This window comes from Austrofundulus limnaeus, unplaced genomic scaffold (genome assembly GCF_001266775.1).
Source record: "Austrofundulus limnaeus strain Quisiro unplaced genomic scaffold, Austrofundulus_limnaeus-1.0 Scaffold889, whole genome shotgun sequence".
Lineage (NCBI taxonomy): Eukaryota > Metazoa > Chordata > Actinopteri > Cyprinodontiformes > Rivulidae > Austrofundulus > Austrofundulus limnaeus.
The window spans coordinates 108,308-132,005 of record NW_013953291.1 but is presented as its reverse complement, the minus strand read 5'-3'; the positions used below and the strand labels follow the sequence as shown (position 1 = coordinate 132,005).

The 23,698-nt window shown below is 41.9% G+C and overlaps 2 protein-coding genes across 4 annotated transcripts; one reads left to right on the top strand and one right to left on the bottom strand.

Moving 5' to 3' along the window:
• The first annotated feature begins 252 nt into the window (after positions 1-252).
• Positions 253-22,396, top strand: rtn1a (reticulon 1a). Of its 3 annotated transcripts, XM_014029361.1 has the most exons (9): positions 253-712; positions 11,152-11,886; positions 13,264-13,941; positions 20,376-20,583; positions 20,670-20,808; positions 20,889-20,958; positions 21,074-21,120; positions 21,202-21,260; positions 21,574-22,396. In XM_014029361.1, exons 1-9 carry the CDS (start codon positions 508-510, stop codon positions 21,614-21,616), a joined length of 2,184 nt encoding a protein of 727 aa, XP_013884815.1. In that variant the 5' UTR covers positions 253-507; the 3' UTR covers positions 21,617-22,396. The 3 variants fall into 3 exon arrangements, with proteins under 3 accessions (XP_013884815.1, XP_013884816.1, XP_013884817.1); XM_014029362.1 differs by lacking the exons at positions 253-712; positions 11,152-11,886; positions 13,264-13,941 and adding an exon at positions 15,736-16,164; XM_014029363.1 differs by lacking the exons at positions 253-712; positions 11,152-11,886; positions 13,264-13,941 and adding an exon at positions 17,677-18,821.
• On the bottom strand, positions 21,865-23,392 carry LOC106533126 (putative ATP-dependent RNA helicase TDRD9; the record flags this gene model as incomplete). Its single annotated transcript, XM_014029364.1, is given in 3 exon segments — positions 21,865-23,035; positions 23,129-23,201; positions 23,274-23,392. Coding segments are annotated over 3 exon segments (288 nt in total), but the record flags the coding sequence as incomplete, so codon positions are not given.
• Between the last annotated feature and the right edge of the window lie 306 nt (positions 23,393-23,698).

Sequence of the window (23,698 nt, the reverse complement as noted above, 5' to 3'; positions counted from 1 at the left end):
GACAATATTTGACCTTAAGGGACAGCTTTTCATACAATACACAATAAGTGGAAATATGAAAACAAACAAACAAAAAAACTTGTTTTTAATTCACACAGTAAAATTGCTCCTGCTCTTCTCTGAATAAAAAAATAAATCAATAAATAAAAAGATTTCCGTGAGCGCGTGAGTTTTCACTGTTGTCATAAAAACGTGTCATGTTTCAAATAAAGTGCCAGCCCTGAGACACCACCATGACGTCAGCGTCGGATCAGTGAACTAAAAAACAATCAACCTCTCCTCCTGCTCCCCGAACCGACCGCACCGTCCACGTCCACAGACACAACCAGGTTCGGCTCTGCTCGGCAGCTGACACAGAACCAGCCGGGAGCTGCTGCTGCTGCTTTGTGCGTTTCTCTCTCGTCCTCCCGCCGCTCTTCATCCGGTTAAAGAAGAAGAAGAAGACAAGACGCCTGCAGGAGCAGCTGCGGCGATTCTCTCTCCCGTCCGACGACACCGGAAACAAGCATGTCCGCTGAGGAGCTCGGCTCGGAGGGGAAGTGGTTCGGCGACGACTACGACAGGAGCGGCCTGTTCGGCAACACGCCGACTCGGTTCGGCGAGGAATTCAAGCCGCGAGGCGGCGAGGCGGCGGGCGACCTGGATAAACACTTTCATCCTTTCCAGGACGACGGGGGAAGGCCTCGCGTTGCTATGGAAACTGCATCTACAGGTAAAASTCGCGCTTATCTCGTGCAAATCGAACCGTTTGCAGCTGTTTTGTTGTAAAAACGAGCCACACTGCGTCTCGTTRCGGTGATGAAAAACAACAAAACGCTTGTTAGATGCTTATAGACGCAGCCGGTTCGGCACAGATTACGACAGACGGCCTTCCTGTCTGCTGCTGCGCAGACTAGAAAAAACAACAACAAATAAAACGCAGCTGCAAGAAAACTACTTTGACATGTTAGTCAGCAGGAAAAGTGCATAAATTAATAATTTCCCTGAATAAAATTAACTTACATTCAGATTTGGGCAAAAATATAAAACCTGCAACATTTATTTTAAATGATAGATTATATTGAAATTTGATGAGACATGATCAAATCTGGTGACAACTTTCATTTTTGCTCCAGCCCTCACCTTTAAGACTATTTCTATAATAATATACCTGCTGCAAGTTTTTATGAAGTGACAAGAACACACCCAAATTCTGTAATTTAATAACAAAAATAAACAAACTTCATTAAAAGGTTTATTTTCCCTCAATTAAAAAAAAGCCAAATGCACCACATTAGTTATACTGCTGTATAAATGTTTTCTGGAGTTTATTTTTTTCTCACATAAACTCAGTTTTAAGCCTTCAAACCCTCTTAATATACAGCCCTGCTCATGCTGCTATTTTTAATCCTGAAGCAACATGGCTCTCTATTCGCTTGGTGAGCAAAACTAGTCAGCCCTGCACTTTTATTCTAGAACCCACTGAAAAATTCATGAGATTATGCTTTTAAAAAAAAGCTCTACCAAGAATCAGGCTCCTTCTGCTGCCACTGATCTGAAACAAAACAAAAAAAAAAGAAATAAACGTTTTAATGTAAATACTCTGAAGCATGATTGGACTTCATTATGTTTAAATCCTCTGATTTGTTTTCCACTCAAAGCTAAAGTGTAAAATTCACATTTTGTAAAACAATTATTTTGTGCAGTGAGCACTACTGGCTCCACAGCTTCGCTCTCCTGAAAAAGTAAACAAAGCGTGTGCTCCACTTTCATAACAGTCTGCCAGAGCAGCTGTGTAGGTGCACGCCTGCTTTGTTTTAGTTTCTAAAAGAGGAAGGAAAAGCCCGAAACTGCTGCGACTCCCACTGAGCCGGCCTCGTAAACGTGAAGCAATCTGTTCTGTCCCGTTTGTTCTCGGTGGGAACGCTGCAGATCCCGTCCCATCGTTACCATCAGTGTGGATGTCTTCTGCTTAACCACGTGATCTATAGTGTCCTACAGCTACACACAATGAAAAATCGACTGTTTTTAAGCTTATGATCGAGAGTTGAAAGCTGAAACTGTGTTTCTGAGTCTGTTATCCCATGCACGACCRTACAGAAATTAATCCAACTCCCAGAAAATAATCAGTGGGTTTACATTTACAATCAATTAACCTTTGGAGTCGGTGTTACAGAMTGGCTGCCACAGCCAGCTGACCTTTAAAAACACAAAAACCACTATAACTCAAGACTTTAAGWTAAGCCTTAGTGTGGTCTCTAATTTGTATAAAGAACATTATCGAATTGCACAAAATCKTCTTTAAAATTTGCAATTAACTGCACAAAGTCCACTTTTTTTGTTAACAACATATCTCATGAAACACAAGACGTCCTTTATGATTCCAGGAAATAGTCAGTGGATGTTTATCTGCAACTGATCCGATTCAACATGGCTGCCATGGCTAATCGCTGGAACTGTCAGTTTCATAAATGTTGAGCTAAAATGAGGTGTGGTAGTAGCTGAGAGTCACTTGCAGCACATATTACATGAGCTGGAGCACAATGTTAATTTTCAACTCCATCTCCATCTTTTCTCAACATAAAAAAAGCTCTGATTTAACCTCTAAAACTCTGGCATCCTTTGAGGATATGAAGGCATGTCATTTTTGTGTTATTCTGAGCCCAGAAATGAATTTCATCCATTAATTAGAATAAATTGTGAAACATGACACATCTAGAAGTGCATTGATTTTGATTCAGGCCTGTCTTAAATTTTGTTCACAGCAGTGATCCAGTGCTGATTTCAGCTGCACTAAATTACGACAGGAAAAGCTCACACCCCTGAATTCTGACATTATTATTCAGCTTTCAATTTCCACGTCAGCCCGAGAGAAACGGGTGACAAAAGTTGTTCTGCGTCAYGATCGAGCCTAATATGCTGTGAAAACACTCCGATTGAGTTAGCAGATGGCTTAGAGCTGTGACATTCACGCTGTCATTGAGGGATTTGCCTTGTTGTACAYGAGCAGTGACATTGCACTTTTGTTCAGTCATGAGGAGAAGTTTCCTGTGTAATCCAGTGTCTGAGAGGTGGATTAGGCTCTGAGGCTCTGTTTCAGTTCTGAGGGATGAACCAGCACACTGGATGCCTGACTGGCTCCTTTCTGTATCTTTTAGATAGAAGAAGCACTTAAAGGGAATCTGCCAGGCTGCATAAAACAGCGGAGTGCATTTGTGCTGCTAAAAGCTGGCCTCCTTTTCCTCAGGGAGGGGCAGCGAGGGGCGGGGGAACCAGGCAATGCAGGGTCGTTTCAAATAAAGCTGTGAAATAATACAAAGCGGCTGGAGGGGTTGAGATGAGGGCACCTTCACTGGAGTCTCTTTTTCTGAGAAAAGGTGTTTYGGCATCAGCAACAAAACTCTGAGGTGCAGGTTGGGCCTTGTTATGGCTGACGTTTGCTTTTCAAGTTCAGACGAGCTCTCTGGTGCAGTACAGCCTCCCTGCTTTAATGATATCGAGTCATAATTCTGAATGCCTTTCAGATCCCGTGTGTTCACTTCAAACATGAACCCATCCTGTGTAACATGATTCTCCGTTGATAAGAATTCCCWGAGCAAACTGGTGCAAAACACCTCCTGGGATTAGATCAGAGGCACCTTCAGCAGATAAATCACAGACCGTTTACGTTTCACTTTTCTGGAGGTTTATTGTCTAAATGCTGATTCAGCATTCACACTGTTGTTTATTATTATTTTTCTGTATGTTTTTTTTTTGTAGTTTTATTTCTGCATACTTCGTCCTATTTTAGTCCTTCATACATTAAATTTTGAGTGCTATGTCTTTTGTGTTTTGAGTTTTTTTTATTTTACTCTTTATTTCCAAATATTTTTGCCATTAAAAAACTGCAGCGTCCCTTCAGTTCCTTCAACAAACGTGTTCTCTTTGCTGCAGTCTACTTCATCTGTTTTTGTCGTCTTGTGCTACTTTTATCACCCATTCTATTTGTAGCTTTTAGTTGCCTTTTGATGGCAGAATTCAATTAAGATATTAAGCACATCACAGTATTCACAAGTTTGTCTTAAATTTACCTAAAATTGCCTAAAAATTCAGATGTTTATTAATATCTAATTTAACAGTCAATTCTTTAGACATTTTTACATTTTCTATTTAGTTATAAGTTTTTTTCAGTTCAAAAAGTGTAATTAAAAACAACTACTCAATGTACCGCTGATTCAACTGGCTTTTTTCTACTTTATTCGTATTAAACAAACTAAAAACAGTATTTATCCTGTATGAACATTTGTTATTTCTTTAAAAATGTATGTTTCTTACAGTAATTGCACATACCTGTTGTCTTGGCTCGGTGCAGCCGAGCATCTGAATCTCAGCACAGCTCCTCTTCTGCTTGTAGCTTTGTTCCATCTCAGTAAAGTCACACCTTTCTTCCCAGGCTCATCACCGTAAAGGTGAGGTAATTAGTGAGCAGTATTCCTGTAATTGTCCAGCCAGGTTTGTTGTAATCAATATGTTACATTAAAATAAACACCATGACCATTTAGATAATTAAAGACTTAGCATCCCTCGAAGGAATGCACATTACTCACCATCATTTATGTCAATGTGATGAACTCATCGTGTTTCGGTTTTGAGAAAATACAAAATTGGTTTCAGCAAAACAAATTGCCATTAAATTTGGATAAAACAAATTACATGACTTTTAGTAATAGGAAGACAACTGTTGGTTTCTCATTTAAAGTAGATGGTATTGAGATTTGTGAAGTCAGTGAGGTGAAATTTCTGGGTGTCGTCATTGATGACAAGCTGACTTGGAGACCTCACATACATTATTTGAGAACAAAAATATCTAAATCTATTGGAGTACTGTATAAAGTCAGGGAGTTACTCAATGACAAGGCTCTGCTTGTGTTGTACAATTCAATAATTATTCCACATTTAATTTACTGTATTAAGTCTGGGGTAAAGCTTGCAAAACAAATACAAATCCAATTTTTGTTTTGCAGAAAAGAGCCGTAAGAACTACCATGAGAAAAGATTACAGTCATCCATCAAATACATTATTTTGCAAACTGAAAATTTTGAAATTCTATGATTTGGTTGACTTTAACAGTTTACTGTTTATGTACAAGGCTCACAGAAACATATTACCTTCCAAAATTCAGGCAAATTTTGTTAAGAGAGACAGTTGTTATTATCTTAAGGAGATGGAAATGTTTGTGAAGCCATATTTTCATACTTGCTTGAGAGGAAGATGTACTTTAATCCAGGGAATAGTTTAATCTTGGGTATAGGATTGTGAAATGGTCTGGAGGATGATCTTAAAAATACCATATCTACAGCGGGTAAAATAAGTATCGAACACATCACCATTTTTCTCAGTAAATATACTAGAGGTGCTAATGACATGAAATTTTCACTAGATGTCGGTAACAACCCAAGTGATCCATACATACAAAGAAATCAAACCATAAATGTCCAGAAATGAAGTTATTTGTAATAATGTGGAATGGCACAGGGAAAAAGTATTGAACACACTTACTGAAATTTATCTAATACTTTGAACAAAAGCCTTTGTTGTCAATGACAGCTTCAAGACGCCTCCTGTATGGAGAAACTAGTGGCATGCATTGCTCAGGTGTGATTTTGGCCCATTCTTCCACAAACAGTCTTCAAATCTTGAAGGTTTCGTGGACCTCTTCTATGAACTCTGATCTTTAGTTCTTTCCATAGATTTTCTGTTRGATTCAGGTCAGGTGATTGGCTGGGCCATTCCAGCAGCTTTAGTTTCTTTGTCTGAAACCAACTGAGAGTTTCCTTGGCTTTGTGTTTGGGCTCATTGTCTTGCTGAAATGTCCAGCCACGTTTCATCTTCATCATCCTGGTAGATGGAAGCAGATTTTTATCAARAATGTCTCTGTACATTTTTCCACTCATCCTTCCTTCAATTATTTGAAGTTTGCCAGTACCATATGCTGAAAAACAGCCCCACACCATGATGTTCCCACCTCCAAACTTCACTGTTGGTATGGTGTTTTTGGGCTGATGTGCAGTGCCATTTGACCTCCAAACATGATGTGTATTCTGGCATCCAAACAGTTCAATGTTGGTCTCATCWGACCAGACTATATTCTCCCAGTATTACACAGGCTTGTCTAAATGTTGTGCAGCAAACTTTAAAGGAGCTTCAACATGCTGTTTCTTCAGCAGTGGAGTCTTGCGTGGTGAGCGTGCATACAGGCCATGGTGGTTCAGTGCATTACTTATTGTTTTCTTTGAAACAATCGTACCTGCTAATTCCAGGTCTTTCTGAAGCTCTCCACAAGTGGTCCTTGGCTCTTGGACAACTCTTCTGATAATTATTTTCACTCTGTCAGAAATCTTGTGAGGAGCACCTGGTCGTGGTCGGTTTATGGTGAAATAATGTTCTTTCCACTTCTGAATTATGGCCCCAACAGTGCTCACTGGAACCTTCAGAAGTTTAGACATTCTTCTGTAACCGATGCCATCATTATGCTTTGCAACAATAAGGTTGCGAAGGTCATCAGATGGTTCTTGTGTGATACCTGGCCATCATTTGGGACTGAACCAGCTGATATTAACTTGCACTGACAAGGGATAGGCTTACTTTCTAATTACTGAGAGAGTTCAGCTGGTGTCTTGGCTTTCCATGCCTTTTTACACCTCCCTTTCTTCATCTGTTCAATACTTTTTCCCTGTGCCATTCCACATTATTACAAATAACTTCATTTCTGGACATTTATGGTTTGATTTCTTTGTATGTATGGATCACTTGGGTTGTTACCAACATCTGGTGAAAATTTCTCGTCATTAGCACCTCTAGTAATATATTTACTGAGAAAAATGGTGACGTGTTATTTTACCCACTGTATGTATATATTTAAGAAACAGATAAAAGCTAGTTTGTTGAAGGTATTTGGAAAAGTAAAATGTGAAGCTATATGAATTGTTGTTTGAGTTGATGTTTTAATTTTTATTCAGTATTGTTTTGTAAATAATGTTTTGTTTGAACATATTCTGGGGATAAAAGGGGCAGACATTATGAGATTTAATCTTCTGCTACCTTTCATATTATTTTGATTTGTGTATTTTCTTTGTTTTTTTATTGTATATAGTTATTTTTTAATGAAATAAATAACTTTTTTGAATGAATGAATGAATGACTGACTGAATGAGTGTTTTGATGTGAAGGGATGGATCTGTTTTGTTATGCATKTACTCACAAGAATCTGTTAGTGCTCAGCCTATGAGGATGACTTTCAACACATCAGAGTTTAGGTTATCATTTGTAAAATTCACCTTATAGTTATTTTTGTGTTTTATAAGATCAGTTGGCTGTGGCAGCCATCTTGATTTAAAATTAAAATRTGATAAATACGTACTGGCTAACCTTTGCACAAAAAGTAATGAAATTTGTGTTTGGTAAATTATTTCTTTGTTATCGGTCTTTATTTATTTATTTTACCGTTATTTAACCAGGCAAAACCCGTTGTAATAATAATTCTTGGCAACGTATCTTATACTGTTGAAAACCCTGTGAATTTCCTGTCATCAGATACATTAATTCTGAGCTAATTCTGAACAGAATAGCATTAAAATGGCAAAGTTGTTAGTATTTGTCCCATGAAATACTAAATTCACTTTTGTTTATAGAAAAAAAATTCTCAGCTGTACTGTTATTTCATTGAATTTGTTTTTTTTAATTTTCATCTTTTAAGATCAGACTGCAGAAGTTTGTTTACTGTTGAATAAGAGAATAAATATGACTTTTTCGCTCAGTGTTTTTCCACACAGCTCATTCATCTACATACAGTATAACAATGATTTTACTCATCCTCTATTAACACACATACACACACACGTTAGTTTTTCTATTCTCGTGGGGACTTTGCATAGACTTATGTTCATTTTCCAGTCATTTCTATAGGCTAACCTTAACCTCTTACCCTAAACCTAACCAACCCACCTAACCCTAACCCCCCACTCAAAATCGTTATCCGTACCTGTGGGGATCAGGCTTTGGTCCCCATAAGGAGCACTGGGTTCCCACAAGTATTTATCAGGAAAATGGTCCCCATGACATAGCAAACACGTGTCTACACACACAGTCTAAGAAATTCTATATACACTGAGTGAGAATGTTATTTACCATCAAAGGCACAGATGACTTTGAAATAAGAGCGCAGAAAGTGACGTGATGGATTGATTTCCACAAGGTCGTGCTGTGAAAGAAGACTCCTGAAAGATAACACCCCAGTTGATAAGGCCACAGCCCGAGTACTGGAGTTCTTAAAGGGCTGCAGCGTTACTGCTGCCTGAAGGAAAAAGCTCAAACATAGCTTGTTTGGGTGGTTTGTGGAAGCAACCTCATCTGTTCCTCCAGCAATAACATGATGAGCCAAGACATGAAGAAATAGCAGCGAGCGAGCGAGCGAGCTTCTTCAGCCATGCTGTAATCGTTTTGCTACTGTAGCATGAAGAAGCACAAAATAAGGTGAGGAGAAAGTGACACCCTTCTTTCTCCCTCGCTTCATGTTATCTATGCTTTCTTGTTTTTCTGTTGCCTGATAATTAGGAGCCTATGCTTTGGCGTGGTACAGATTGTCAGCCTGCATTACTTTCAGAGCTGCACAGAGGACGACCAAAGGACTTCCCCTCCACCGCACATCCACCAGGACTTTTTTTTTTGTCTAGCTGCCCCGTCCTTTCAGCGGCATGAATGTGCCGTGTGGCCACAACAACACGACACAATTCCTCCGCTGTCAAGCCCAATTCCATCCGACTGCAGTGAAGCTTTTGTCTCAGCCTCGTGGGTTCGTTTTATGTTTTCTAACTCAGTGTCTGGGTGCTGTGTCGCATCAGCAGATTCAAAATGCCCTAAATCTTCAACAAGTTCATCTAACAGCAGCTCAGAGCTTGCATGCAGTTTTTTTTAAACTGCTGCAAATGCCTTATGCAACTGCTGGTTTATTTATTATGTTGTAACGTAGAAGGGTTTGATGAGGAGGAGGGTGGGGCGTACGGTCAATCGGATTACAAGCAGCTCCCAGAGGTCACCATTCTTTGCTGTGTGCAGTGGCTGAGTGCTTCCCACTGTGCAGCACTTACTTAGACGGAAAATCGATGCGTGTTAGATTATGATGGGGTTGCCAGGACGATGACTGATGAGACCATGGCATTGCACTAAGAGGATTAGGTATTGGTTAACTTTAGCAGTACATTATGTCTCTATATTCAGTTTGGCCCAACAGCCTTTTAAATATTCACATGTTGATCCATAAAACATTTTAGTCGGTTTAATGTAGAATAACCTGAAGCAGAGAAACGTCTTGGCCTGCTTTGCTTCTCTTCCATCACTCCTCCTTTCCCGTCCCATTGCAGGAGTGCAGTGTTTATGCCTCAGCACTGTGGTGTGATGTATTGTTAATGTCTGAGAAAGCAGCAGAAAGGAAGGCGTTTTTAGAGAAGGCGAACGAARGGCTGAGATGTCCTGACTTGTTGGATCTTTCTGTATATCAGTCTGCATCTTCTTAAGTTCTGAGGCTGTTATTTGAACTCTTTCCCTTTTATCCAGCCCAGCAGCTGGACTCGACCTATTTATAGCACATGTAACCACTGCTCTAGAGAAGCAGGGCTGGAGAGCGGTTTGTGGATGTATCAACTCTGATTTGTAAACAGGACGTAGACATGTTGTCATCGTTATTCCAAGCATTTACCTTATTAATATGAAACAAGCATGTTTATTGATGGAGATGGACATGAAGACAACAGATGTGGAAACTTTATTTAACGTTAAATGGGATCTTAATGGGTGCAATCTTCTGGCAACGTAAGACAAAGCATCATTTTTATGTTTTGAATGTAACAAAATAAAAGTTCTATTATCTATACCTGTTTGTTCCTTTCAGGGTCGCGGGGGTCACTGGTGCCCATATCCAGCAGTCAGAGTGCGACGGGAGGGGTACACCCTGGACAGGTCACAAGTCCATCACAGGGCTAAAATAACAAATCTTAAAAAATAATTACTTAAGTACTGTAAATGTGCTTATTTAATAAACACCTCTGGTTCCACAGAGCACACATACAACAAACGAAAAAACACCAGCCTTTATGAATGCACCCAAACTATTCTGCTTGTTTCCAAATAAAATGTGGAAAATATTTAAAATGTTTTTGAAACATTTGTCTTTGTGAAATCTTATAGAACTTATCAAATATTAAAAATTATGAAAGTCCAGCTTTTTAAATTTGCCACCAGCCAATTATAAATCGGTTGAGARACACTGGTTGGAAAAGTAATGCAATTAGGAAACACCTGATTTGTTGCATTATCACAAATGATGTGATTTATGTGCATAAAGACTCATGGCAAGGCTAACATACACACCATAAATGACGAGCAAAATCTCAGAGTATTTACAGTAATGCATGCTGGCATTATCTTTTTCTCAGGGGATATCATGTTTAGCAACTCAAAGCAACAATAAATACAACAGGACAGTTCTGTGGTGTCTTGGCTGAAGTCCAGACCTGTCACCCAGGAGACGAGTCCAAAGAACAAAACAAAAGACCAGCTTAAATCTTTTATAATTAAAAAAATAAAAGCACCGGTTTCCTCAGTGCTCAGATAATCAGTGTTGTGAAGGAGGAGCTGATGCAACACAGCGGTAAACATACTGCTCTACAGCTTCTCTAAAATCTGCTCTGTTTCCATGGATGTTTCATGGCTTTTGTATTATTTGTGATAAATATTGTGATCTATCAGTCACTGCATTCTGTTTTTCCTCTCCTTCAGGTGTTTGGAGAGTTTCTATCTAACGTGTGTGCAGGCTAAAGAGCTTAGATGTGACTAAAGGCGGCTGCTGGTGTGGTTTAGAACAGACTATAGTTGTGTTTTGTGGTTTTAGGGGGGTCTGAACAATCCCTCTTTGTCAGTTATTGGGTACAAGTATGCTCTGTGTCTGCGTCCTCACTGATCTGCACAGTTTGACTCTCACAGTGACACGGTCCCTGTCCCTGGCAGCACAGGCTAAAGTCTAGTTTTGTTTAGCTGGATGTTTTCATTCATCGCTCTGCTCAGAGACTGGCTGGTTTGAGTCGGTTCTGCAATCCAAAGAGCCCTCTCTCTGACTCTCTGTCTGTTTGTTTTTGTAGATGATCCCATGTCTGGCCTGTTTAGGAAGCCCATGAATGACGATGGTGACGTTTACACGTCCCTACTGTCCAATCAGAGCTTCACAGCTGACCGGGAGGCCTCTTACATGTCGGACGACCTGAAGCCTTCCAACCACTCATCTGGCTCCTCTGGCCTGGACCACTTCTCCAGTGACACCTACGACTTCAACTCCAAAAGCAAGATGACTTCCAGCTTGTTGGATGACATGCCGAAACCTCTGCTGGGCTCAGACAAGACAGAATCCTACAACTACATGGATATCAGCCATGGAGAAGAGCTGCGTGACCATCACCAGGGGTCTCCACCCAACGTTTTTGACAAAGGTTCAGCTGAGCACAACTTAGAGGGCAGATACATAGATAATAACCCTGGAAGAGATGATGAGGACGAAGAGGATGAGGATGAGGAAGAAAATCTCGGCCCAGCACTGGGCTCTCACTCTTTCCCCTATGTGGAGGATCCATCTGACGAGGAGCTGACAGATTACCGCTCCTACCGGAACCTGGGCGGGACCCCGCAGACAGCCAGTCCAGTGAAGATCACTCTGACCGAGTCCCAGCTTCCAGGTTCCAAGGCTGAGGCGCAGCAACGTCCTCCTCCGGTCTCTGAGCGGGAGAACGTCCTGAGCGTGGGCCAGCAGGGGGTCCCCACGCTGACACTGTCAGAGCCGGAGGATGACAGCCCCTCTTCCACTCCGAATGATTCACCGACACGTAAGCACAAACTCACACACAAACACCGGCCTCAAGTTTTATTTAAAAAAGGCAGTTTGAATTCAAAACATTTGTTTTAGTCATGGAATTTTATATTTTGATATATTGGGGTAAATGGAAATTTGGAGGAACAAAAGGATTAAATTATCAAAAGAAAAAAAATTAAAAGAGAAAAGTAAGGACACGGATGGGGAAAAATGACAAATGAAACCTAGAGCTTAACATGGACAACACGATGGATTAGTGGTCAATAATGTTGCCTCACAGCAAGAAGGTCTTGGGTTCAATCCCCAGTTCAGTTCAGGGATCTCTCTGTGTGGAGTTTGCATGTTCTCCTTGTGTTTCTGTTGGTTTCCTCCCACAGTCCAAAAATGTACATGTTTGGCTGCTTTCAGACCTCGGCCTCCCTTGTAAAAGAGATTTGTGATTTCAGTGGCATTTGCCTGGTTAAATACAGGTAAATAAATAAATAAATAACATACAGTGAGAGAAACACTGAATATTCAAAGGCAGGTGTGATAAGTAAAATGTGCTGTTAGCAGAAAGCAGCACAAAACATGAGACATGAAAACAAGTGCAAAGGACCTTAAAAGCAAGGTTTTAACAAATTCGACCACAGAGTTCACAAACCACAACTTTGTGGAAACATGGACAAAATAAAATTACAGAATCAGAACAAAACCTAAAGAGACAGCAAATTTTCATAAAGTACTGGCTGTAATTCCATTCTTATCATAATGAATTTATCCCAAAAACTGGTGAATTGGCAGTGAACTTACTGTATATAAACTTAGCACAAAAAGTAAGGAAAATTGTGTTTGGTAGATTATTTATTTGTAACAATGCTTCTTGGCAATATATCTTATACAGTTGGAAAACTTGTTAATTTCTCTTTTAAATGGTGCCACATTTGTAAGGAACATGCCTTTGTGGCATGAGCTGCAGAGCTGAGTATGTGGGTTGTGCACATCAAAAACTGCCAAATCTTCTCTACTGAACCACTTATTCTATTGTTGCTATTGACACTTGTTTTGAGCTTCTGGTACCCCCAGGTGCTGCCAGTCAGGTGCCTACTATATGATTTATTGTCAAGAAGCATTGTTACAACAAAGAAATAATCTAGCAAACACAAATTTCCTTACTTTCTGTGCTAAGTGTGTTTACACTTCTTAGCTGCTGGTTGTATGTAAAGCAACTACTGGCATAAACACAATAGAAAATACTAAAGTCTGCAAAATTACTGAGAATATGTTTTTATGTCTGACAATCCTGCATCAACGTTTAGTCAGGCACATCTGACTGAGYGTTAGCTTCTGTTTAAACTTGTACTTTTAATTTAGACATCAATCATTTCTTTCTTCTTCCCCTGATGAATAGGTAAAGGATTTCCCTCTGAAGAYATGTTCAAGACCGAAGCAGAAAAACCTAAAACCCCCCAAAACAACCAAAGCACGAAGCCTGGCAGCCRGGACCACGACGGCAGCAGCGCAGAGTCCGGAGACTCTGAGATCGAGCTTGTGTCTGAAGAGCCTCCCAAGACCAGTAGCAACCCATTCGCAGAGCCCCCTAAAAGTAAGGTCACTTTCAGCCAGGCTAACAACCCCTTCGACAGCCCCCCAGTTGCCAAGGGTGGTTTTGGCCCCACGGGCGCGCATGCCCCGCCCACGGCCTACAGCATTCTGCGAGAGGAGAGGGAGGCTGAGCTCGACAGTGATCTCATCATCGAGTCTGCATCGGAGGAAAGCCCCAAGAGAGAGCAGGGCCTCAATCAGGGGGTCACCCCTCCCTCCCCTCTGGTTCCCACCACCGTTTCTCCCCGCAGTACTACCGAGGGGGTCCCAGTCCAACCCGTGATTGCCGAAAAGGTCAAGAGCCCGGCAAAAACAGAGGAGGATCGTTCCAGCAAGCCTAAGCCCCCAACTGCTGCTGTGCCTCCGGAGGTGAGATCAGAAAAACCCCACCAGGCTGACATGCACAAACCCACCGACGACGGCAAAGGAGACGCAGGAAAACCTGCCGTGTCAGTTCTTTTGGGGGGCTTCAACAAAGAAAAAGGTTAGTTTTCATTCAACTGCTCTCAAAACGTAAGGATTTTATTTTATTTATGTTGATACTGTAGCGTCAGCTTGGTGTATGCTGCAGCTGCACGCTCATGAAACAAGAAGAGCTGCTGAGGTGTGCTGATGCTCAAAGGTCTTGATTGCATCTAGCTTTGCATTCAGAGCCTGAACCAACATGTCTAGTTGAAAATAAAGATGTTCATCTGAGTGGATGCCTCCAAAGAAGGAGTGGGAGGAAAGTACTGTCTCTTTATTTGCTKCCCTCTGGTGGTAAACTTGAGAAAATGCAGCAGGGGAAAAAAAAGGTTTCACTAAAATTGATGCCTTTACATGATGAATAGAAGTCCAGCTCAGTCTGTAAAAACATAATTAAGAACAGTCCTTTAGCATCTTAACATCATCGTCTTCCTTCATCTCTCTTCACCTTCTTGTGAATAAATACGCTGATGCTTTGGAAGTTGGATTTTCCTCATTGATTTGAGGCATTTTCCCTTTACTAGCTGTATGATTTTTATCTTTTTAAACACTGATCATAAAACCTGGAGCTGAGTCACCCCTTTGCATTTCCTCTATAAATCAGATAATTTCTGCATTGATGATTTTGTTTCTACTTTGTTTAGTGCAGGTTTTAATAAGCAATAGTGATGTACGTGAAATGTACATGGACTTGACATTTCTTTTKTGCATCCTCACTGTTTTGTTTACTCGGACCACAAGAACGTTCTAGAAATAAAACAAAAGCAGGTCACGTGTGCTTCTGTCCTCCGGCACTAGAGGGCGCAGCGCACCTTCATCGCTGCTGCTCCATTAAAGGCCAGCAGATATATTTATGTCATCAGTTGGTGCACCTCCAGACCAGTTACCATGGTAACAGTGATGAGAGTGCATGTTCAGTTGGGTTTTGGATAAATCTGTTTTTTTCCCTTCAACCCTTCGTTCCTGCTGGCTTCAAAGGCRGTCCAGGCWCCAGTAAGCAGAAGGTGTGAGGTGTGGCTGTCTGCAGGGGAGGGTGTGTGTGTGTGTGTGTGCGTGTGTGGGGGGTCCTGAAGATGAGATCAAAACAATGACCCAAACTATTCTGCTCACATAGCAGTGACTGAACTTACTGTTGTGTTTCTAAGCATCCTGCCTATTTTTTTTTTTTTTTTTTTTAACAATTGGCAGAAGTGCAATTTCTTCATAAGTTTTCCTATTTACAGCAATAAACTGTTTTTTTTTTTTTTTTTTTGGCTTCATGTTTGGAAATCAAGCACAAACACAGCCTGAAGGTGCTGAACAAGAAGCATTTAGCTGTAAACTTTGGAGCTCCTGAACATGAATTATTAAAAACAAGCACTTTGCATTTTCAATCACCACTGAGTCATACAGGAAAAAAATCCATATTTATCTCTAACTACACCCTTCAAGACTCTAGTGTCTAAATAAGAACCAGAACTGGATGTTTGCCATCATTTTTCTTTGCATTATGGTATCAAGCGAGGCTATATTTAGCTTTTATGACACATACTGCACGTGACATCAGACTATAAAATGTATTCTGGGGTTCCAGAGCATTTATGCTGTTTATAATAATATCATCCTAATAACAAGGAGAATGAATATGCATCATGGTGTTTCAACAAACTAGATGTTAGATCACCCCCCCACCCCCACAGTTTATACTCCCATTGTTACCAGTCTGGGGCTTTGTTAGGGCTTTTATTGTGAAACCTTTCCCTCTAAGACAAAAGCCTCCGAACATCACCACCCACCCGCTTATCCCCCCCGAGGCTGGAAATCATCGCACGGCTGGTTTGCTGCAGCAGAAACTGTGGTGTGGTGTTTACAGTTAGCCCCTCCACTCTTCCCTCCCCCAGCATGCAGAAACACACGTACGCACTTTAGTCCTCGCTCCCTCCGTTCGAGCTGCTCCACAGCATCAGTCTTTGTGCTCCTGCGAGCCGGCAGCACCTTGGAAACCTCCTAAACCCGCCCTCGTCGCCTCCCCTCCCCGTTGCCTCAGCATCTCTCCCATCTCATCCCCCGTCTTTCCACCATTCATGCTTCTCTGGGACGAGTGACTGAGAGTCGGCTCCACCGAAGAGAGACGCAAAGAAGAACAACGGAGACCGCAAAGAGACGCAGAGCGTGAGAAGGGGGATTTAACCGCTCGCCAGCATGCAGGCCGCTGCAGATGTGACGAAGAAGGAGTGCTCCTGGAGCAACTGGAAGGGCCAGGGTACTGATGTATTCGCTGTCGTTTCCTCTGTCTGTGTGTTTCTGTGGCTCTGAGTGGTGGACTGCTGTTCTTGCATGCAGCTTAAATGTTCCAAAAACCCTGCAGGAGTCTGGAGTGTGTGATCGTGTTTTAACGTGTGTGCACATTCGTCATCTAACAGTGAGTGCTGAAGAACAACCATGCAGTTTCACACGGGCACGCCCTTTGACAGAATCATTTTTGCTCAATGTGTGAGCATCGTAAAAAACAGAAAAAAAGAGAGAGAGAGGTGGATGAGAGATGATAATGATGTGTGTTGGAGCATAAATGTGCACATCAACATGCTGGGCTCCATCTGGTTTGGGTCCATTTTAATATGGATGCCATTGTTATTGATCAAGGCGTGCTTCAGTTTACACCCTCCCCACTGGTAGCTGGTTTTTCATGGCACATGCGCTCCATTTTTTTTGTTAAACAAGGCAGTCTGAGCATCCCGATGGAGCTGACAGACTGTTTCTATGGTAACGAGGACACACCCATTACGATTACATCAACCCCATCTCCTTGGCCTCCATGGCAGCTTGCAGAAACCGGGCAGGAGACGAGCATCCGTGCGTCTTGTTTTTGTCACACTGATGTCTCACAGCAGGGGCTGAGAGAGAAAATGGCGCCACTCCATGCCCACTGTGTGRTTCCTCAGCTGCTTTCGTTTTCAGCAGGAGCACAGAACGACGTGTCTGATTGTGGTTACACAGCTCACATCTGAATACAACAAGCCGTTCTGTCATTTTGTTTCCGAGTCCATTTAATAAATGAACGTCTCGTAACATGATCTCTGATCCATCTGTCCGCAGCTCTCAAAAAGCATCAGAATAAACTGACTGCCAACAGAACAGCAGAAGGAAATGTTCTGATTTACTTTCTGCTCTTGAGTGATTATATATCATCCTGAAGCTGGAGGCGTTTTGTTTAGTCATCTTTGTTGCAGAGCACAGTCACTGCCAAACTGCTTTGGCCCGATCGAACTATGATGCAGACTTACACAAAATTGAATCACTACAAGTGACTTATGTAAAAAGAATAACCTTCTGTGACTCAATGTGACAATCATTCAATGTGTTTAAGAACTTATCAAAAGTATGGTAGAAATGTACTTGTGCATAAGTATTACCTATTAACTTGTCCTTATCTTTAGTATTGTGTAAAATTTTAATGTGAACTGATGTTATGACAGTGTCACTTCTATCTAAACATCAAGTTCCTAATAAACCAAATAAATCAATAATCAGGGATATAAAGAAAGGTAAAATATACATCTAACTTAGTGCTGCTGGTATAATTAATCCAAATATAAATACACAATGTAAAATCAGCTTGTATAGACAAAACAGATAGCAGGGTTAAAAATTTTATTTTAACTGTTTTTTCTGTTTTTTCCCAGTTCTGTAGTTTCAGCTTGCACCATCATTAAGTGAACAACAAATACCATCTTTCAGTGAAAAATATCCAAACTATCCTTTTATAGTTTGAAAAGTCTGGATGTGTTTTCTCACAGGCTGGGTGACGGCCCGTTTGAGGCCACAAGGATGTTTTTGGTGGTTTAATTAGGTCAGGCTAAACTAGTTTCACTACAGAAAAAGAAAGTGGGGTGGGTATTATCAATAGTGGAAATCTTTTCCTCTGGTTTCTGTTGAGTGTAGGTGAACACTGAGCAGCAAACACCCCTGATTTTGTGGTTTAATTTACAAGTCCGTGTTTAGTACAGTGTCAGGTTTTTATGTTCAGTTTAATGCCAGTTCATCTTCTGTGATGTCATCATTTGATTTATTTATCTCGACTTGTTTAATATTAACAAACACGGAAGCGAAAGGTGAAATCWTTAGCTGCGGTTGTTGTTTTAGGTTTCCGTCTACTTTCAGTGATGATGTCATCACGTTTTCAGGCAGGCGGTTTGGTGTTAATGGGTTCGTCTGATCGCGACGCCAAGGTCTGGAACAACCGACCCCTCCCTTTTCAAAGCAATTCTTCAAACCAGGTGTCAGTCAGTCACACGTTTCATTAACTTGATGTGTTCCACCTCGCCGGCCTGGTGTTTAAACACACATCGTCTTCCCGCTCCACAGGAAAAGGAAGTTGCCGTCTTTTTTTGTGGTGTTTTGGTTTGTGGACAAACGATGCTGAATCCCCAGYTTCAGAGCAAATGAGTCTCTCTGTTCCCAAAGGGAGCGCTCACTTTGCCCTCCCTCCCTCATAAGCCCCTCCCTCTCTCGGCGATCGGAGGAGAGAAAATGGAACACGGTTACTATGGTAACTGCATCAGGCAGATGCTCGGCAGATGCTGACCACCAGGGCGTTTGAGCGGAGCTAGAGTCGGTCTATGTTATTATCATGTGACGTACAGCTTTTGTGTTTATTTCATGCTGGGAGTCAGTGAGTCTAACAGATCTGACAAAGGCTGTTTGTGTGCTGGGTTGCATTGTGGCTCTTTGGCAGTCACACCCTATCCACGTCCCCCCCCCACCCCTCCGCTCAGACGAGTGTTGATTTGCTGGCTGCGCTGTGGCCCCTCCCCTCCCACGCAGGAGGGTGTGTGTGTGTGTGCTCCCCCTCCAGTGCTCTCCTTTTGTCCGTAGATAAAGCAGCTGCCTCTCTTCCCTGTTCAGCCATGGGAGCCGCAGGTCAGTACACACTTCTACTGCGAACTAAAGGCTTTTCAATCTGCTTTCAGTCCGTGCAGCACATCACGAGCCGCTGCCGCCTGTCAACATGTCTCCCCAGGAGAAAATGTCTGCTGTTGTTGATGTGTGTGTGTGTGTGTGTGTGTTGATACAGCTGCTGTTTAAGCTTCCTTTGACTTGTGCATGAGAGAGCATCTTCATGCATATCCTTCTCCACATGGAGATGATGTTGGGGATAACAGCAGTCGCCTCACTAAAGAGGGGAGCAGCAGTGGGACACGGATGCTGCAGAGTTTCTAATTTGATTCTGATTAGGTGGATGGACAGGTTGGCTGTAACTCACTGCCAATGAGCTGTTTAATCGTGTGCGGCTATTTTGTGTGTGGCGAGCAGACATTAAGTTCGACATAGAGGGTTCTTTCACCATTCAGCACCCAGTCTGCYTTTTAGGCATCCACAAATGCCTTTTTAGTGGAGAGTAAAGATGGCCGTCATCACTATGCTGCTCACAGCTCTAAGGCTAAAATTAGAGCGGACAAGCAGGCAGCCTAGAGAAGAGCAAGACACCCGAGAGACTCCAGCAGCGATCTCCTGTTCATAACCGACACAAAACTTTACAATAAAGCCGCCAAGAAAACTCCAGTTGTTCGGTCAGACTTGCAGGAGGGGGTTCAGCAGAGGTGAAACCAGCAGCAGACACTTCTCATGGAAACAGGCCCAAGTTTTCAGACGACTGCCAGARGAAGACCATGTCGGCTGCAGAGGCTGAAACGGTACACTGAACTAATCCTCGGTTATCACTTCGCTTTTGGCTCTGCGAGTGGCTTTAAATTACAGGCTCCACCGCCTAAAGATGGTGGTGGAAAATCTGTGCAGAAAGCCGTACTATGTGCCTGCACGTCAGTGTGTTCCTCACATCTCCTAAACTATACAAATGTTCAGGGTTTGAGGCGTTTCACTGCACCGATGAAGACTAATGCATCGTCATCCTTCATCACCGGCCACTGCAGCCGATCTGGCCAGGTCACATTGAACTCTTATCAGCAAACTGCTGATAGTGCTGCTGTTTCAGCTACTGCTTTCGTACGAGCTCTGRTTTAATCATTAATTCTGTCCTGAGAGCAGGTGGTTCCGGTACCTTTAAAGTACTGTTTGCATGTACGCCTCTATGTGTGAGACTAAACCAGGTGTTTCTGAAATCCCCCAACGGCCACACAATCCACCCCACACACACCTGCACCTACATATTTCAGTTTTATTTATAAGTCAAGTTTGAGCCAGCTATTATCTGTAGAGGTCATGCTATTTTTAGGAGTAGAGAAACTGAATGAACCACAACCCAATGTTTCTTTCTTTTTTTTTTGGCTCACTCGAAGCTAATGAAAAGCTGGGTTAAAGGATCCCGTGACAGCCGCAGCTCCCTGAGGATGCTGGGCTGTCGAGCGCTTCCAGTTATTTGACCCAAATGTGTGATTCGACATGAGCGTAAGGACTTTGTAAAGCAGGAGCTCAGGTAATATTAGTGATAAAACGTATTTTTCTGTTTGTTTTTAGCGATTGACCTCCTGTATTGGAGGAATGTGAAGCAGTCAGGCGCCGTGTTCAGCAGTGTGCTCCTGCTCCTTTTCTCCCTGACCCAGTTCAGCGTGGTCAGTGTCGGGGCCTACTTAGCCCTGGCGGCCCTCTCTGCCACCATCAGCTTCAGGATCTACAAGTCTGTGCTGCAGGCCGTGCAGAAGACCGACGAGGGGCACCCGTTCAAGTAAGAGGAACGAGTTTGGCGAATGTTGTGAATTGWTTTTAAATGTTTGACTGATCCGTTTCCCCCTCGTTTTCCTCTGTTACCAGGGCTTACCTGGAGATTGAAATTGCTCTGTCTCAGGACCAAATTAGTAAATACGCTGACAAAATCCTGCTGTACACCAACACCTGCATGAAGGAGCTCCGCCGGCTGTTTCTCGTACAAGATTTGGTCGACTCTTTGAAGGTTTGACTCGTACTCAAACACCACCACTGCTGGCCGTTTTTCTTGCTGCTGGAAATGTTTTAACCTACATCGTGTTTCAGTTTGCAGTTCTGATGTGGCTGCTGACCTACGTAGGTGCTCTCTTTAATGGCCTGACACTGCTCATCCTAGGTGAGGTCATTTTAACCATGCAGTGTCCGATGACTCATATGTTCCAACTTTCACTTATTTAGAACAACTCATGCTTTACAACCTAATTTATCTGATACTCTATGTTGCTCCGCAGCTGTGGTCTCCATGTTCACCTTGCCTGTGGTCTATGAGAAGCATCAGGTAGGACTGTGAGCTCCTTAACTCAGCCTGACCTCCACTCAGAAAACCTCTGTGGTATTCATCAAATTTTCTCGTTTTTAGGCACAAATTGATCAGTATGTGGGATTAATACGGACCCAGGTCAACTCTGTGGTGGGGAAGTAAGTGTCTGCAGTTTGTTCAGATTGTTGAAATGTTTTCCCGTGTGTCACCATCACCAAACTCATTTCAATAGTCAAAACTAATTGTAAAGATTTTACACAGTTTGAAGACTAAACCAGCTGCTTGGTGATGCGTTTTGGTTTAACTCCTAATTTGTCATCTTTACCAACCGAAATGAACCAGTTTGCCAATTTTAGCCATTTTGTTTAATGACCTGTTTGAAACAGATTCAACACAGCAAGCTTTGTTTGCCCTTGAAATGAGCTACCTTTTTTTTAAAACCATCCATCAAAGTTGTTTCTCTGGTTTCAGGATCCAGGCAAAGATCCCCGGCGCCAAAAGGAAGGAGGAGTAAATCTGTTCTCGTCACTGCAAAAGCGGACGGTCCGGTCCAGCTCAGTCGGGCTCACCGCGTGGGAGGGTGGGGCGTAGTGCTGTGTCATCTCGGTGTTCTCTAAAAGCATCCACTGGAGAAGCCTTCACCCTGTCTATAACAGTTCAAAACACTAACTCACTGTCACACGTGAATAATCCTGCTTCTAGGTAGACGAGTACACTCAAAAATCAAAGGTGAAAAAACAAAAAAAAAATAACGAAACTGACTTTTTTTTTTTGTGTTGCTTATTATGAAGTGCATGAAGTTGAGCCTTGGGTAAATAATATTTCATCATCTTTTGTGCAGTTTTTAAAAATCACGCTTYATTTTATCGCTTTTGCAGTGCTTGCCACAAATTGTACGGTTTAGCACAAAAAGGCTGAATGTCCATAGATGTGCTCTGCTGCCAGTGTTAAATACTACTTTGTTTCAGTAAAAAAAGAAAAAGAAAAAGGTTTTCCTTTTGGTGTTTTCAAGCACAAAATAACTTAAGATATGCGTCTTAAATGTGGTAACTGTAGGGTTTTTGCTTTTGTATAACTATAAGGAACAATACACATGCTCACATTTAGGTACTGTTGTACAACTACGATGAAGACAAGAAGTATCTGGTGATATTTAGCTTGTTTGAATAACTGTCCAACTTTGTACTATGTTAAACTATACTCTGTAGTTTGTTAGACCCTGGACTCCAACTATTTGCACTTACGGTATGTATTTAATTACAAGAATAAGAAAAATAAATGTTCCTTGGTGTAACATCTGCTCGGCCATCTCTCTGAGTTCACTTGCTCWGCATGATCTGAAATAGCTGAAGATGAGTTTCTGTGTGACACAACAGCTAACTTTGTCGAGATAAGAGGGAGAGACTAGAATGGTGAGTTATAAATATAAGGCATTTGAGTTTTGGCACTGACAGCATAGAGTTCAGTCTGTGGCAGCGCGGCTGCTGCGTTGACATATTTAGCTTGACTCTGGGGTCACAAAGAACCTACGTTTAAAGACTGACAAGCCTCATCTGTTGCAGACAAACTTTTTAATGGTCTGCAGCTGAAACACTTACAAAAGTGATGTCACCATGAACTGAAACAAACTTAAATAGCCACAAAGTTAAAGTTGGAATCTCCAACAACAAAAAGGCAGGACTTCACTGAGCTACTGAATGTTACAGTCTTATTTAAACATAAAATAAAATACACACTTTCCAGTTTTTCAAATTAAAACTCTGAGCAACTGCTCCTGTTACAACACTGGAACTAGCTCCATTTCCCATGGAGATTCTTACAGGAGTAGAGTGTCTTCTTAGTTGAGGAGAATGACGGGATGAAGCTGGAAGAGAACACCTCTTGTGTTTCCACCTCCAGGTTCTGCAATGCTCATCTTCAGAGAAGGATCAACCTGAAGGTCCAAAACATTTTAAGACATTAGTTATAATGTACAGACTAGAGGATTTTGTGAAAATCCTGCAAATGTATTTTAAAAAAAGCATACTTGGTTCCATTTTCCTGGCTTCTCATAGTACAGTGGAGGGACAGCTTCTCTTGGAGGAGACCTCATGAAGAGTCTGCAAAACAAGATGTATTAATTGTATATCACCTAGGTTTTTTTCCCTCCTTCCTGTGGTTGTGTGTGCGACCTGGTAAGGCGGTCCCGACAGTCCTCCTGCTGTTGATTGATCTTATCAGACCCCAGATGCAGCGTGCTGCTAGGACCGTTGCACAGCAGGCGGTTAATGGCCACTCGCAAAGCATTTATCTGAAAGGACAAAAAACAGTTTTATTTAAAAAAAAAACAACAACAACACAAACATGTTAAACTGAAGCATTTAAACAGGGTATATGCAACTTTAAGCAAGTAAAATTTAAGACAGACATTTTCAATACTGCCTTAAATGAAATTTTAGACTAAAAGACAATAAATATGGTTGAGGGATTCCGCTGTATTACAACCAAGCATTGCATGTGTGTCACACAATAAAACACTAGGCCTGTCGCGATAGACAATAAATCAATTAATTGCACGATAACTTTTTTTGAGGTCGGTAAAAAAAAGACGGCGATA